This window comes from Crocodylus porosus, unplaced genomic scaffold (genome assembly GCF_001723895.1).
Source record: "Crocodylus porosus isolate Cpor-Errol unplaced genomic scaffold, CroPor_comp1, whole genome shotgun sequence".
NCBI classification, from domain to species: Eukaryota; Metazoa; Chordata; order Crocodylia; family Crocodylidae; genus Crocodylus; species Crocodylus porosus.
This window is the reverse complement of record NW_017728949.1, coordinates 51,577,429-51,594,113: the sequence shown is the minus strand read 5'-3', so window position 1 is coordinate 51,594,113 and position 16,685 is coordinate 51,577,429. Positions and strand designations below refer to the sequence as shown.

At 53.0% G+C, this 16,685-nt stretch overlaps 1 protein-coding gene across 1 annotated transcript in view; it reads left to right on the top strand.

The window, feature by feature from the left end:
• The window catches only part of LOC109322963 (unconventional myosin-X-like), a 142,735-nt gene that overhangs the window by 1,243 nt on the left and 124,807 nt on the right, over positions 1-16,685 (top strand). The window contains exons 2-4 of the mRNA XM_019554274.1: positions 7,796-7,954; positions 11,714-11,901; positions 12,141-12,275. Coding sequence (XP_019409819.1) covers positions 7,796-7,954; positions 11,714-11,901; positions 12,141-12,275 — 482 coding nt within the window. The remainder of the gene's footprint in view (positions 1-7,795; positions 7,955-11,713; positions 11,902-12,140; positions 12,276-16,685) is intronic.

Genomic DNA, 16,685 nt, shown 5'->3' with positions numbered 1-16,685 from the left:
AGTTGGCCTTCCTGACCGTGTCCCTACACTGCCGGCCCATGTTCATTTTGGAGTCAATGATGACTCCAAGATCCTTTTCTGCCTCTGCCCTGACGAGAAGGGAGTTCCCCAGCCTGTAGGTATGGTGCTGGTTCTTCATCCCCAGGCGCAGCACCTTGCACTTGCCGGTGTTGAATCCCATCCTGTTCTCATCCGTCCACCCCTGTAACCTGTCTAGGTCCGATTGCAGCCTATTCCTTCCTTCTAGCATGCCCACATCCCTCCACATCTTAGTGTCATCAGCAAATTTGAACAGGGTGCTATTTACCCCCTCGTCCAAGTCACTGATGAAGATGTTGAACGGTGCAGGCCCGAGGACCAAGCCCTGGGGGACTCCGCTGCCCACGTCCCTCCAGGTCAAAAATGACCCGTCCACCACCGCTCTCTGGGTGCAGCCCTCTAGCCAGTTGGTGACCCATCTGACTGTGTGGGTGTCAACACCAGAGCCCCCCAGTTTCTTAATGAGAATGGGGTGAGAGACAGTGTCGAAGGCCTTCCAAAAGTCCAGAAAGACTATGTCCACTGCAACACTTGTGTCCAAGGATTTTGTGATCTGGTCGCAGAAAGCCACCAGGTTGGTCTGACAGGACCTGCGGCTAATGAACTTGTGTTGGTTACCCCTAAGCATACACTCCCCTGCTTGCCCCTTGCAGATATGCGCCAGGATAATTTTCTCAAAAAGCTTACACAGGATCAAAGTAAGAGTAACTGGCCTGTAGTTCCCAGGTCCTCCTTCCTCCCTTTTTTGAAAATGGGAACCGCGTTGGCCCTCTTCTAGTCCTCTGGCCCCACACCAGAGCGCCACAAGTGTGCGTAAAGCCGTGCCAGGGGTCCTGCAACGACCAGAGCTAATTTCCTCAGCACTCGGGGGTGGATATCATCAGGACCAGCTGATTTAAATATGTCCAGTCCCTCCAGAAGTTCCCCGACTAGATCCTCGCTGACCCTTGGCCTAGGTGTGCCTTCCCTGGGGCCTGAGGGGGTCCCAGTGCAGGGGCTGATCTGGTCCCTCTTCAGGAAAATGGAAGCCAATAAATTGTTAAATAGGTTAGCTTTGTCACCTGGTGTGACGACCAGATTTCCTACCTTGTCTTGCAGGGGCCCCACGTTACCCAGTACTTTTTGTGATGGTAACAGCAGAAGTTCTCTGAAGTCTTGGTTGTGTTTATAGTGTGGGACAGGAGGACACTGTGCAGAGCCTGCCTCTGACACCGAAGCCCTACGCACTCCCTGGGGCCTGGTCCTCTCCTCCTTCCAGGCCCAGGCTGCTTTAGTGACTTGTTCAGATGTGGAGGCCACCTGCCTTCCTTTAGCCAGTAGCTCTTAACTGGCTTGAAGACCTGGTGCTTGAGGCCCTGGCTGTGAGAGCCCTTGTTAGGCCCCCTGTATCCCTGCAGTGCTGCTGTCACTGATGCTCTCCTCTCTGACCAATACTGGTGTCACCTTATGGATGTCTTGACATCAGACTCCTCCTGTGGGTCCCTGTCAGCATCTTCTGCCTGCTAACAAACGTTGCCTGAAATTTGTGTGTGGAGGCTGCAGACAATAGGGAAAGCTGGAGCAATACATAGTTTTCCTGCCCATTGCCTTCTATCTTCTCCCTTCCTTCTTCTACCCTGCATTGTCTTGGAAAAAGAATTCAGAAGGTCAAAGGTTTGCCCGAGGCTGTTGGCCCATTGACCAGCATGGGTGAGACCCACCAGTGTCTGCAGCCAGCCTCACATGGAGGAACATGGGGCTCGCCTTGTGTCTGGAGGTCTAACGCCCAGCCCAGCCCACTGGGACCCAGGCACTGCTGAGCTGTGTGGTGAATAAGGCTTGCGGGCATGGCTCTAGCACTGTCCTGCCACCCCGGCGCTCCCTGCAGGCAAGGCTCCCCTGCTGCCTCCATTCATTAGTTCTGAAGTGGACATGTGTGGTCACGGGTGCATTCACAGCTGAACATGGGCACCCCTTGCTGTGCTGGGCCCAGGAGGGCTACTGCTCTCCCAGGCTGTTGTGCAGGATGGCATGGACTAGCAGTAGGGAGGTGGTGCTGTCCCTCCTTGGTGCTGGGGCCTTTAGACCTGTAGGTTCTGCACTCTGTGGAGTGCACTACACATGTACAGTTCTCCCAGCCCTCTCCCATGTCCTCCCACCCCTGAGCTCCAGGTGTGCAGCACTAGCCTCTGCAACCTCCCTCTCACCAAAGCTGTGTGCCCTTAGGATGGAGTCAGGTGGTGTCTTTCATCCCATGTCTGGGAGAAGCCCTGCGGCAGTGTGCTGGGTTGGACAGCCAGGTGGCCTCTTCCCCTTTAGGGTCCTCTCATCTTATAAAAGACCTGTAAAGGATGGAGGACTGGAACTGCCGCCAAGGAAGAATACTCCACATTAGTCCGGACTTGCAGAGAGCAAACCAGGAAAGCCAAGGCTGCAATGGAACTCCAGCTGGCTACAAATATCAAGGAAAATAAAAAGTCCTTTTTTAGATACGTGAGGAGCCAGAGGAAAAGCAAAGGCAACACTGGGCCCCTGCTGGACCAGATGGGGCAACTGACAACTGATGCCCAGGAAAAAGCCAACTTGCTAAATGGGTACTTCGTGTCAGTTTTCCATCAGCCCCATGGGGCGGCCCTGCCCACTATGGGTCAGGGAGGCCCGGGTGAGGGAGATTCCTTGCCCTCCATCGAAGCTGACCTCGTGAAGGAACACCTCGACAGGCTGGATAACTTCAAGTCAGCCGGCCCTGATGGGTTACACCCTAGGGTACTCAGGGAGCTGGCGAGCATCATAGCCCAGCCCCTGGCACGGATCTTCGAGAACTCCTGGTGCTCTGGTGAAGTGCCCGAAGACTGGAAGAAGGCCAATGTGGTGCCTATCATCAAGAAAGGGAGGAAAGTAGATCCGGCAAACTACAGGCCCATCAGCCTGACCTCTATCCTGGGGAAAGTCTTGGAAAAGATGATCGAGGAGGCCATCCTTAACAGGCTAGCTGAAGGCAATATCCAGAGGGATACCCAGCATGGGTTTGTTGCAGGTAGGTCTTGCTTGACCAATCTCATTTCCTTTTATGACCAGGTGACTTATCACCTGGACAAAGGGGAAGAGATCGATGTCATATACCTCGACTTTAAAAAAGCCTTTGATCTGGTATCCCACAATCACCTCTTGGTTAAACTGGCTAACTGCGGCCTTGACGTCACCACGATCTGCTGGCTGGGGACCTGGCTCCGTGGTAGGACCCAGAGGGTGGTGGTCGATGGGAGCCAATCGTCTTGGTGCGCCATGACCACTGGGGTCCCACAAGGCTCTGTCCTAGGGCCTATACTGTTTAACGTCTACATTAATGATGTAGACATTGGTGTCAGAAGCGGACTGGCCAAGTTCTCCGACAACACCAAACTCTGGGGTATAGCATCCACACCTGAGGACAGGAGGGTGATCCAAGCAGATCTGGACAGACTCATGAAATGGGCAGATGAGAACCTGATGGTGTTTGACACCGATAAATGCAAGGTTCTCCACCTTGGGAGGAAAAACCTGCAGCATCCTTATAGGCTCAGCAGTGCTACGTTGGATAGCACTACAGAAGAAAGAGACTTGGGGGTCATCATTGACCACAAGATGAAGATAAGCCTTCAGTGTGATGCTGCGGCTAATAAAGCGACCAAAACGCTGGCTTGCATCCATAGATGCTTCTCAAGCAGATCCTGGGATGTCATTCTTCTGTTGTGCTCGGCCTTGGTGAGGCCGCAGCTGGAGTCCTGCATCCAGTTTTGAGCTCCGCAGTTCAAAAGGGATGTGGAGAAGCTTGAGAGGGTACAGAGGAGAGCCACACGCATGATCAGAGGTCAGGAAAACAGACCTTATGACCTTAAGAGCTCTTTAGCCTGGTAAAGCACAGGCTCAGGGGTGATCTGGTGGCCGCCTATAAGTTTATCAGGGGTGCTCATCAGGATCTGGGGGAATGACTGTTCACCAGAGCCCCCCCAGGGATGACAAGATCAAACGGTCACAAACTCCACTGTGACCAGTTCAGGCTGGACGTAGGAAAGAACTTCACTGTCCGAGCCCCCAAGGTGTGGAACAGCCTGCCACCTGAGGTGGTTCAAGTGCCCACTTTGAACACCTTTAAAACACATTTGGATGCTTATCTTGCTGGGATCCTATGATCCCTGCTGACTTCCTGCCCCTGGGGCGGGGGGCTGGACTCGATGATACTCCGGGATCCCTTCCAGCCCAAATGTCTATGAAATCTTTGTTCACCCCATGTTCACAGAGGAAGTCAGTGACTAGCAGGTGTCTGCATGGTGTGCAACCTGCATGTCACACTGGGAGCTCTGTATTTAAGATGGTGCTAGTAATCCAGTTTCATGCTTGCGGGCTTTTACTGGTCACTTGGAGGGATCTGGAGGGAATTTCTCCCTGTCCCACAGCCAGGGCATAGTCAGGAAGACGCATTTCATTTTTATTCTTCCTGTGAAATAGCAGAGATTGGTCATAGTGGGAGACACTGGGCACTGGAGGGGGTAGGGGGAAACAGAATCTTCTTTCCTTGGAAGTCTGGCTGATACGTGCTGCTCGCATGTTCTGAGGCATGCTAGCTGCTGGATTTGGGTTTGGGAAGGAATCAGCTTGGCAGGGACCTCAGGGTTTTCACTTTCCTCATCTGCCTGAGGCACAGTTTGCCTCCTGGGCATGTCATTGCTCGGCTCCCTGCTGAGGAAGGGGCCTCAGATGCTGGTGGGACTTTGGCTTCTCCAGGCTGTGACTGCAGTGCAGTCCTCCTGAGCACTGAAAAACTTTAGTCCTGTTCAGGTCTTTGGGCTTTGGTAGGTCTCTGGTGGTGGCATTCAGTGGTCTGTAGTGTGAAGGATATGGGCAGCCTTTGGTCCCTGGCCTTAAACTCCATGGAACTGTGAAGCTTTTTCCATTCCTTTTCCCTGCCCCCCATGCCAGAGACCTGTCTGCTCCCTTGTCCTGTGCCCCAGTATTAGGGCTTTCATTTTGCTTCACGGTGCATCCTTTGTCCCCCATATTTGTTATTTCTCTTCCACCGAGGGATGAATCTCACTTGGGGTATCATATGTTAAATGCCATCAGGTTGAGCGGCAGGACTGAACTGGGGTGTGGGTTATAATTGAAAATGTCTACAGCTGCAAGCAGCTGGTTCTTCTGTCTGTAGATAATTGCAGAGGTGTGTGAAGCTACTGCTTTGCAGACAGCTGGCAGGGCTCTGTGTGCCCCATGACCAGTTCCCTGATTCCTGCTCTCCCTCCAGATCAATATGGCTCTGCTGCTGATGCCTAAAACATTATCAAAATTTTGGAATTGATCAATTGTGCTCAAAAATGAATGCAACAGACGGTTGCTCCTGAGTTAGTGTTATGCTGTGTAGCTTGGCCAGCCGTCCCTTTTACCGGGAGGTACTTTTGCCCAGGCACTGCTGGGAGCTGTGTCCAGTGCTTGTGTCCTTGCTTCAGAAAGGACACTGGAGGTTTGGACAGGGTTCAGGGCAGCACTCCAGAATCGAAACCTGCATGTCTGCATAGGAAATGTCTGATAACGGAGAGCTCTTCAATCCAACAGGGGCAGAGCAAGGTCTGGGAGTGGAGCCCTGACGCTTTCCAATGAGATTAAGGTGCAAATGGGTAACGGTGAGGAAACCTGCTCCTTGGGGAAGGTCACGGACATGGTAGATTCTCAGTTGCTTGGAATCTTTGAGGCTGGATGCCTTTTTGGGAGGGCTGTCTCCACTGGACTGGCAAACTGCCCAGTGCCAGGATTGCTGCGCGATGGTCAGGGGATCAGGCCAGGTGACCAGATGGTCTCTTCCTCCTTTAAATCCCCCCTCCTGATGTTTGGTCCTGCTACCTTGCTTACAAGGCCCAGTCCTGCCTCCACTCTGCTGCTTTCCCATCTTACTCTTATTGCATCTGGCAGCCTTGGCTGCACTCAGATTTGTGGGTGTTTTCCTTTCTGCCGCTGTTTCAGTTTATTATCCTGCTTCTTGGAAGGGAAGCCTACTGGTAATTTAATCCCGAAGTCCAGCACATATAAGCATAGGGGGAAACTAAGTTATGTACCAAGAGCTGTGGAGTACACACGTGCTCGAACTGAATCATTCTGATTCTCGTGCAGTTCCCTCCTCTTTCCTCTCCTTCTCGTCCTCATTTTGACCACCGGTGTCTTGTTTGAATGTCAGCCCCTGAGCAGCCTGGGTCAGGGGCTGTGACTTTCTGCTGGATTGTGGGAGGCACCCAGTTTCTCGGGCTGTGACAGCAGTGATTTCTTGGACAGTGGTTTGACTGGAGAGCTTTCCCCACTGGCCCCTTTCTAGGCTGTTCTAACCTGCAGCAGCCCCACTTACTGGCTGGTGGACAAAGTTGCTGCATCTGGACCTGACTTACAGCTGCCCAGGGCCAGGCATCATGCCAGATGCTTGCTCTTGCAGCACCCCCTCATGCTTCCAGGGTCCTCCAGCAGCAGCTGCATTCCCATTGAGCTGCTTCTGCTGGTCATGGGAATAGGTGCTGGGGTAGGGGCTGTGGATGGCTGGGATGCTGACACAGGATGGGGAGGGATCATTTCATGCAATTGGGCCTGCGTGAAGAGAGGCAGTGAGGCCTGCGGATGCCACAGTTCCAACTCACACCCACAGTTGCACTTCAGTCGTTGATGGTATCTATGGCCGTGGCCCCAGTCTGAGGGCTGGGGAGGAACCTGCAGGGGCACCAGGCAGGGGTCTGGGAGCGGTTGCATGGAGAGCAGCAGCCCTTAGGACCTTGGCTCATGTTCAGAAGAACTAGTCCCTTTCTAGGGCTGTGGCTGGGCACCTTGGCAGGGGCAATGGGCCCCAGGGTGAGGGAGAGACCCTGATGCCTGTGAGAAAAGCTTGTGACTCCCTGGAAAGGCCCCTCTTCCCCAGCTGCCTCTGAGGTGCTCTTCTCTTCCCCATGCTACTCACCAAGGTCCCCCTGTTGCTGGAACCTGCCTCTGGCTCAGCCCGGGAGGCAGCGGAGGGAGGGCATTGGCACGTGGCTGAGCCAAGAGCAGGCAGGGCTGACGTGCTGTCTGCAGTGGGTCGGAGCAGGAGAGAAGCAGTGCTGAGGGAGAGAGATGACTGAGACAGGGCAAGAGCTGTGGCTGCAGGGTGGAGAGGGGAAGGCACGTCTTGGAGTAGCAGTTAGAAGGGGCTGATGTGGTGTTTGCCAGCCCAGCAGCTCTGAGGACCATGTGATTGTATGCACAGGAAGAGGTTCCTAGAATCTGGAGCCCTACAGCAGAGTGCAGGAGCAGGAGGGAGCAGAGTGTGTACCTTTGGGTCTTGCTCCACTTCGCCACCCTTCAGGGATGCAGCCCCAGCAGCCATCTGGGAGGCTCTGGGCAGGGTGGCAGAGGCGGATGCAGGTACCCAGTGCACGTGTGCTTGGGTTCGGATTCATCACGGTGCCTGGCGCCTCCCCCTGACATCAGCTCTGTTCACCCCCTTGGCACTCAGGATCATAGCCTTTCCCTCCAAGCCCCTGTCCCAGGAGCTCCCTAGCTTCTCCCAGAGAGCCCTGAAAGTAGAGAGAGACTGGTCTTGGAGCCAGTGTGTGCTTTTTGGGCTCTCTCCAGAGGGATAAGCTACACAGGAATGGAAGGACAGGGCACCACAGCAGATACCTGCCTCACATTGGGCTGGTAACAAGTGTCGTGGGTAAGGGGCTGGGGATTCCCTTCTCCCTCTACACCGCCTTTCACACTGTCATTGGCTCCTTTCCCTCCTCTCCAGGTGTTCTGCCATCCAAAGCCCTCCCTGTCCAGGGAGAAGGTCTTGCCGATGCACCAGACCAGCGTGGAGGGTGTGGAGGACATGTCCACGCTGGGAGACCTGCACGAGGCTGCCATCCTGCTCAACCTGTATCAGCGATACCAACAGGACAGCATCTATGTGAGTACCAGGGCCAGGGCCAGAGGCTTGGCAACCTCTGCTTGCACATGGGAACATGTGTTTTAGCAATGCCTCCCCTGCACTGGAGGGATGGTTTCACTTGGGATAGGAAGGGAAGTCCCTTTCTGGTCCCAGGTTTCCCCTGCAGTTCCCCAATCAACCCCTTTGCCCCACTAGACCCTGCCCCCATGCAACAAGGGCCTGTGTTCCCTCTGGGGCTTTGGGACAGTTTTGCAAGGCAGGCTCCTCTGTGCCCCTCGATGTCAGCAGCTAGACTGATCCCTGGATCCCTGCTCCTGGTAGCTCATGTGGGATCAGCCTGGAGGGAGGGGGCCTTGAGGAAGGTCCTTTAAGGGCTCAGGAGAGGAGACCAAAGAGGCTCCCCATGCTGCACCTGTGCCCAAAGCTTCTGATTGTGACAGAAAAATGCAAATCTCTGAATGGGTTGCATAGCAACTATTACTAAGGCAACAGGACTGGATGCACCTTGTATTCCAGTAAAAGATCAATTAAGTGACCCGTTTTCTGGGAAGTCTCTTCTCTGCATCAGGATTAGTTTCTGTGCCTCAGCCATGTGGCCCCGCTGCCTGCGAGACCCTACCCAGGCAGGGCAGGCCCTGACTGCCTCCCCCTTCCTGCCTGTGAATCGGGTGCCTGCTTCCCCTCTTGTGCAGCTTTCACTCATCACCCTGTCTTTGCTGCTCAGCCATGGCTCCTCAGGCCTCTGAGTCAGGGACTCTGTTTTCAGTCCATCTCTCAAATGGGGAGGCCCCTTACAAGCAGCACTAATAGCAGCCTCCCCCCTGAAATGACCCCTCTGCCTCTGACCTCAGTGACTCTTCCTCAGCTTCATCTGCCTTGCCCAGCTCTTTAGTGTAACTTCTGTACTCTGGTCCCCAGGGATTGTAAGAGGCAAAGGGTGACATTTTTGGTGATTTGGGAATTGCTGAGGTTTTTGGCACCTTTTTGAAATGTGTTTTCAGTCAGATTAAACTCTGGAACAGAGTCTGGAAAATGAGGAAGAATGGCCCTGTAAAAATAGCCATGAATTAAGCAGGGGATAAAGAAATAGCTGGGAAGTCAAAGGAAAAAACATATAAGTTAGTGAGACAAGGAGAAACGCACCTGGGGAGTTCAGCTAACAACATTTTTGTACTTCTGAAAAGTCATACGCGTGTGGAGGAGGTACTGGAAGCCTGGAGGAAAGTACACATGTCCATCATTTGTCATCAAGAAGGCAAGGGATGATCCTGACAGCTGCTGTCCTGGAGTTCTCCCCCTCACAGAGCTAGTGCCACGAAGCAGTTGTGTGGCAGTTGGGAGGTTTAGTCCCCAGTGAACACTCTGCCTCCTGGCACAAGGCTCCTGCCAGCACCAGCTCTTCACCGAGCTCTGGATTGCAGGCAGAGCACCAACATTTATGGCTGCTCTGCTCAGCTGCCTGGTGTTACGTTGCAAACACGTCCTGGCTGGACCCAGACTTTTGTGTGTGCGCAGTGCCTAGCCAGTGGGAACCCAGCTCTGCTGGTCCCTTTGGGCACTTTTGTGGTATAAACTGTTAGGGATGATTTTTGGCTGCATCATAATTAACTGGTAGTACTTCTCCATGGTCTGACTGCATATAGATCTGACTGTAGTGAAACAGAACTCAAAGGAACATCTGTTGTAGGACCATCTGATGACTTCAATGGTAGTACAGTGTGTCTCACAGGTGGATGTTGGCAATGAATTGATTTCAAATCTTCTTAATGACTTGGGAAATGAGTAAACAGAGCATTAATCAAATATGCAAATGATACTACATTGAAGGGATTGAGGACAATCAGGACAGTAAATAATACAAGAGAGCACAGAGAGACTGGAAGCATAGGCAGGAGATAAGGCAAGGAAGCAGCTAGAACTGAAAGGAGGGTAAAGATTAAGAGTCCAGTGCATGGAGCTGGATTAAGGAAAGGAGGTGGGTATAAAAGTGTGCAAATGTCTGAGGGGCAAACCTGCCCTGGCCTGCCCTGCCTTCTGGGGGACCCATCAACCTGGCAGCAAAGCTTGTTCTCCCTGTGATATGCCCCAGCACCAAAGCATACTCTCCCCTCAGCGTATTCTGTCCAGTCTGACCTCAGTTGTAAGACACTTGGGGAAGTGTTTGCATCCCTTGTTTGCAATGTGCCATGAACACATAGTTTTGCCAGGATGATAATCTTTGCAGGAGAGATTATCTGCAGTTAGAAGGGGGGAATGTTAACTAGATGCAATGGGATGAGATGGAGGAAGGGAAAATGCAGTGTGATTATCCAGTGAGGTGGATGACTGGGCATCATCTCCCAGGGGGAGGCGAGGGAGCTTCATGGCCAGGGAAGTTTGAACCCCCCAGGGAATGCGCAGAACCTGTCAGACAGAACAGTCCTGCCCTGGCCCAGGATGACTGGTTTGGATTGTCTTGTAAGGCTTTTCTATCTCTGGGGCATAGCCCAGCACATCCTACTGCACAAGCCAGTGCACTGTATGTGCACCTGTGCTTCCCTCTTGGTGATAGCTGGGCTACTGCTGGCTGATCCACTGCTCTGGGTCTTCCTGCCATTCCTGCTACCCCCGTGCACATGACTCCTGCCTCACAGAGTGCCAGTCAGTACCTGTTGCGATGTGCTTCCAGCAGTAATTTCTGGGTTGCTCCAGTACTTACTGCTCTTGGAAAGTCTGCGGCATCTCATCCCCTGTCTGCTCCTGCCCTCCATCTGCAGCTGGGTGTCACCATGTGTCCAGGCATCATAGTGCATCCAGCTACAGCATGTGGGTGATAGGATTTACATATGTTGCAGCGGGTGAGTTTGGAAGTGCTGCGCTCTGCTGGCAAAGCACGGGGCCCGCAGCAGCAGCGCCAGCATGCGTGAGCTGGTCGAACCCATGGCAAAGGTATGGGCACCCTGGCGAGTCCGCGGGCAGCCCCTGCTCAGTGCATGCTGAAAGGGGGATGGGCAGTGCAGGGAGCTGACGGGGTGGGGGTCGTGCAACCCCTGCTCAGCGCATGCTGCAAGGTGTGAGCAGTGTAGGGGCTGTGCGGGACCAGGGGATTTAGTACAGCCCCTGCTTGGCACATGCTGCAAGGGATGGGCAGTGCAGGGAGCAGAGAGCTGGGGAGGTTGTGCCCTGGTCATCTTCTCATATTTCTCAATGCAACGGAAAGGTCTGAAATTAAAGGTCTGAAATCAGGTTGGCTGAAACATTTTGGCTTGGGTTGTCTTTTTTAATCCCTTTTCACTTTTTTCTTTGTGGCAATGTCATAAAAGAAGAATGTTGTTAAACTGGAAATCTCGTGTCCCAGTGTCAAAATGCATTTTTTTCCCTTAAATCTTTTTGTTTCTTTTCACAATTATTTTCACCCTTCAGTGATAGCACTTGTTGATTTTTTTTTTTTTTTTTTAACCTGTATTAAAATGAAGGTTGCCCCAAGATGCATTGTTTGTTTTTGGTCAAATAAAGAATTATCTGAAACCCCCCCACAACCATTTCCCCCAGCTCTGCTCTGTGAGCCACGTGCTTAAGGCCAGCTAAAGGCCTGAGGTAGGGGTGGCAGGGAGGATTGCTCTCAGCTGCTGAGTGGGATTCGTTATGGAATCTGTCTCCCCCTCGCCCCCAGGCTGGAAGGCTCCTGCCTGTGGCCTGGCTCACTGCCTTGTGCTAGGTACAGGTGTCAGGTCCTGGCTTGCCTGTGGCTTTCCTGGAATGTTATGTTCTTGCTGTGTTTTTGTTTTCTCCCTGTAGACGAATATTGGCTCCATCCTGGCATCAGTCAACCCCTACAAGCCCATCCCTGGTCTGTACAATGCAGCTGCCATAGACCTGTACAGGCAGCACTGCCTGGGAGAGCTGCCACCCCATATCTTCGCCACGGCTAATGAGTGCTATTGCTGCTTGTGGAAGCGTCATGACAGCCAGTGTGTCCTGATAAGGTCAGAGACTGACGACACAGTCATTTTCCATGCAGCTCTCCTCTGTCTCTTGTGTGTGTCCTGTATAGCACTGCCTGCATGCCTGCTGCACCCTGCCATGACCTCCAGTGCCTGCAGTCGGGCAGATGCCATGTATGCGATCCTGGGGTCACCTTCTCTCCTTTTTTACCAGGGCAGGACAGTAGCGAGGTCTGTCTGTCCTGTGTTGCTGAGTGGAATGTGTGTGTCTTCCTCAACAGCGGCGAAAGTGGAGCTGGGAAGACGGAGAGCACCAAACTGCTTCTTAAATTCCTGTCTGCCATGAGCCAGTGCTCTCTAGGGGGGCTGGCATCCGAGAAGAGCACTCATGTGGAGGAGGCCATCATGGAGAGCAGGTACGGGCCATCTCCCAGGGGTCATCGGGGCCCTGCAGTGCTGGGCTGTAGGGAGCAGCTGTCAGGCCTCTGTCTCCCAGAAGCCTTTCTACCTCCCTGAGGTACTGAGCCCTGCAAGGTGGTATGCTGGTGAGCACTGCTTAGGAACCCAAAAGCAAAAGGACAGGCCAGGTCTGTGCAAGGAGCACTTTCCAGCACCAGCTGCCGCAATGGAGGCAGGTCCTCCTGCAGCAAGCTCTCCTCCATTCCTGCCCTTCTGCATGAGACCTTTTTCCTCCACTGACTTGCACTGTTACTTTGAAAGCTGCTCCTTCAAATCCTGCTCAGACTCACCCTGGCTGCAGGGCCTGCAGTAGGTTGTATATCCACAGGGGCAAGGCGAAGGGTCTGCAGGGGTAGCTGACATCAAACTTGTTGCAGCCTACAAAACTTATTAACCATGTGCGTGGAGAGTCTCTGTGATTACATGTTCCTTTCACTGTCACTCTCTTCCTTTCTGCCCCATGCACTGACTTATTTAATCTGTTTTTACCTGTTTTTGATGAGGTTGTGTGCTGTGCAGGTCAGGGAGCGCCTGTACGGTGCTGGTACACTAGCCCTGTGGATGGAATTGCAGTATGTGGCATACCAGAGTCTAAATCTGTGCTTGGGTGTCCTGTCTGGCCCCCACAGGAACCCACAGTAAGGATCACTCACCCCTGTTTTGTTCCTGCTGCTCTGTGGAGGTGATTTTCTCCTTCCCGCACATTCATTCGATGTGCGGTTGGAGGTTGGCCAAGGGATGGCATGTCTGGTGCTGTCAGACACAGATAAAGGACTAGGAAGGCTGGTGTCAGGAGGAGGTTACCTCGGAGGACAGTGCAGCAGACTGATGTCCTTTTCCTTCTCTGCCACTACCTCCTTGGAGCAGCAATGGGGCTCAGAGATCCTTCAGCAAGATGGCACAGGGGGTCCCCAAACCCAGCAGCTAGTAACCTGAGTAGGCTGTGTCCTTGGGGAGGAGTCCCTGGAAGAACCCTGCTGGGGGCTCACACTGCTATCGACTTCCAGGGAGAGGCCCAGGTCTGCAGGCTGTGCCTGGAGCAGGGCAGAAGCATCCAGAGGGGTAAATTATGAGAACAGGTTAGCTTTACAGTTCCCTTGATATGTGTATGTGATTGAACAGAGCTAAATGCAAGGTTGAAACACTCAGAACCAAGAAATTGGTGCAGGAGGCTGGACTCTGAAAAGCAGCGAGCCAGGAAGGAACTGAGGGGTAGTTGGAGAAGCCAATGGACTGCGAGTTCCCACTGTGATGCTCAGGCAGCAGTGGCCCTTCTTGGAGGTGTGAGTGGGGGACAGTCAAGGAGGAGCAGAGCAGTGTCAATACCCATGTGTGGCATCAGCAAGTCTGGGTCCATTCTTGTGGGCAGGGAGGGCTCAGGAAAGGAGCTGTAGCTCTGACTCAAGACCTGGAACTAGAGGCTCCCAAAGTTTGGTCTGGTTCATTTGTCCAAGCAAAGATTGAGCAGTGATATGGGCAGGGTGCATCAGGAGATTTCTGCAGGTAGAAGGCTCCTCCATCTAGCAAGCAAGGTCCATTGGCTGGGAGCTCAAGCCAGGCAAAGCTGCCTTTTCCTCAGTGGGGCAATTAATGAGTGGGACTGTTTGTTTGGGATCTGATGGCTTCTCCCTTCCTTGGAACCTTTAAATCCTGGTGGGATGTCTCATCCTGGAGAGATGCTCAGATGTAGGTCTCTGTTAGTGGTGTTCTCTGACCCCAGCGGTGCTGTTTGGGGGTCTGGTGTTACGGGTCACGTCAGGCTCCCTCAGCGTAGGTGGTTTGTGTGTGCTGTCAGAATTCTGTCTGCAGTGCTGTGCCACTGTCAAGCTCATTATTCCAGGAAAGAGACCGCATGCTTTAGATCTGAGTGAATAAGGCTTGCTTAGGTTGATTGTCCACAAACAAGCCTGGACACCGGCATCCGTGACCAGCCTGGGTGTTTGCAGGAAGGAGCTGAACCCCAAAGCCCGGCGCAAAGTATCCAAGATCCCAGGCCCCTGTTTCCATGCACTTATCAGAACAATTTCATGTTTACAGCAGGTGTATTCTCCTTCTCAAGGAGCTTACTGAAGCAGCTTCAGGTGACATTGTGCACATCTTACCTCTCCCCAGTTAACGTGCTTTTCCCACCAGCAGTGGCTGTAGTACTCTGTACTGGTCTCACCATTCACTTGCTATTTGTTGGCCTGGGAGGCACCTCTAGAACTAGTGAGCTGTTTTCTAGCATTGCTATGCAAGCAGGACCTACTATGTCCAGCTCCTGTCACCATTTTCTTGGGCTCAGACACTGTTACGCTGTAGTGGGCACAGTCCTCACTTGTGCTGAGCACCAGGCTGCAGGTGGAGGCTGTCATCAACCTGTAGAGACTGTTCTGCCTTGTGTCATTTCCTGCTCCTACCTTTGTGGCTGAGATGAGAAGGACAGGTGGCTTTAAGTTGCCTCTTAGGTCTCGGCTGAGGGCTGGCCCACCCTGCTGCACCCATTGAATCAGCTACAGGGTCTCTAGCTTGCCCTGCCGGGAGGACTATCTGTGACCCTGCCATGGCTTGGGCATCAGTGGAGCATGGTCCCCACTTCAGCCTGCCTCACCCAGCCAGCTGTGACAGACCTCCCAGAGGCCTGCAGAAGCCAGAGAGTCCTCAGCTACTCTGTAATGGGAGCTTTAAGGCTTTAAGATCACTTTTTGTGCTTTTCCAGGGACGCAGTGGCCTTGGTAGGGCCAAGGCTTTGGCCAGCCATGCTCAGAAACTCAACAAAACTGTTGTCAGACCCTGGTAATTCAGACTCATTTGAGACCTTAGCTGCTCTCTGGTGTGCTGTGGTGGTGACTGCAGCAGGCACGCATCCAGACCCTACCAGATGCTGTCTTCATCTCAGTGGTGTAAATCTAAAGCGATCCCCTGCTTGCTTGTTCTTTTTCAAGCTCCTGCTTCAAGGCTTCTCAGAAATCCAGCTTCCGAGACCTCCCTCAGCCCAGTTGCGTTTGCTTGGTGGTCTCTTGCTTGTGCTTTCCCCTGGTTAAATGTTCTTCACACTCGCTGACTTGGTCGCTTTGGAAACTTGATTTCGCAGGGCAACAAAATTCAGGACAGTTTCCAAGCTTATTCTGCTGTGCTGTAACTTCGAAGTCAGGGGTACTCGTTACATTTTGAATTCTAATGTGAAAATGCACGTTCATTTAGCTGAAGTTGTTCCACTGTAACAGGAGAGCAGTGGCAGAGGGGTCCTGAAACTGTCAGAGACAGGTTAGGTGTTCTTGCTAATGTTCGCTTTTTCTCAGGGCCCCTGCTCCACCCTGTTCCCCCTTGGCTTCTCTCCTGCCTTTGGCTCTGTTGATCACACCCTCCTCCCTGACTTGGTCCTCCCTTGGCTTTTGCAGCTCCATCCTCCCCTCCTATCTTGCTGATTGCACCTTCAGCATCTCTTTTGGTGGGTCTTTGTCCTCCCCTCTGTGGCTGTCCATGGGGTTGCCCAGTGCTGTGTCCTTGCCTCCTTCCCCTTCTACCTTCACACCTCTCTCTGGGTGACTTCTCTGATGTCATGGGTTCAGCCACCCTCTGTCAGCCAGCGAGTCACAGATCGACCTCCACCCTCCTGATCCATCTTCCTTAATGTCTTCCTGTCTCTCTCACTGTCATCTCTCCTACCCCCCAGTACCTCACACCCCACTTGCTGTTAACAGCCAAAACCAAACTTGGAGCTCTTCTCTGAAACTCTCCTTGCTCCTCCCAATCTCTGCCACTGTTGACAGCACATCCTCCTGCCGCGCAGGCCTGTAATCTGGACTTGGTCTGTGAGTCCTCTCTTTCTTGTCTCTCCCACCTGGCCATCATCTGTATTCTGCAGCCACTTACTTCTCAATGTTTCCAGAACAGCTTTTTCTCTGGTTCTAGACCTTCACTATCTGCTGTCTTTATTGTTGCTGTCCTCCCATCACCCACCTCTGGTGCATTCTGCACTCTGCCCCTGAGATCATTCAAGCATCCCTCAAGGCCGTGCCCTGCCCAGGCCTGCATCTCCCACTGTATCGCATCCTGGCTTGTCCCTGCCTCCTGGCCCTGTCGCAGCTCTGCTCTGCCTACAGACCTGCCCTTGTTTCTCGCTCAGTTGCCTCCCGTGTTCCCTCTGTTTTACTTGCAATGCCAGCTGTAAATGCCCACAGGTGCCATGCTTCCCCTTAGGCATGAAACACCCTCCCTAAGCTAAACTGTAAAGCCAGTTCCCTTCTCTCCTCTCCCCTCATCCAGATTCTTCTTCGAGAACTGCCTCTACCTTTTTCAGATACGTGGGGAGCCAGAGGAAAAGCAAGGGCAATGTTGGACCCCTGCTAAACCAGATGGGGCAACTGACAACTGACGCCCAGGAA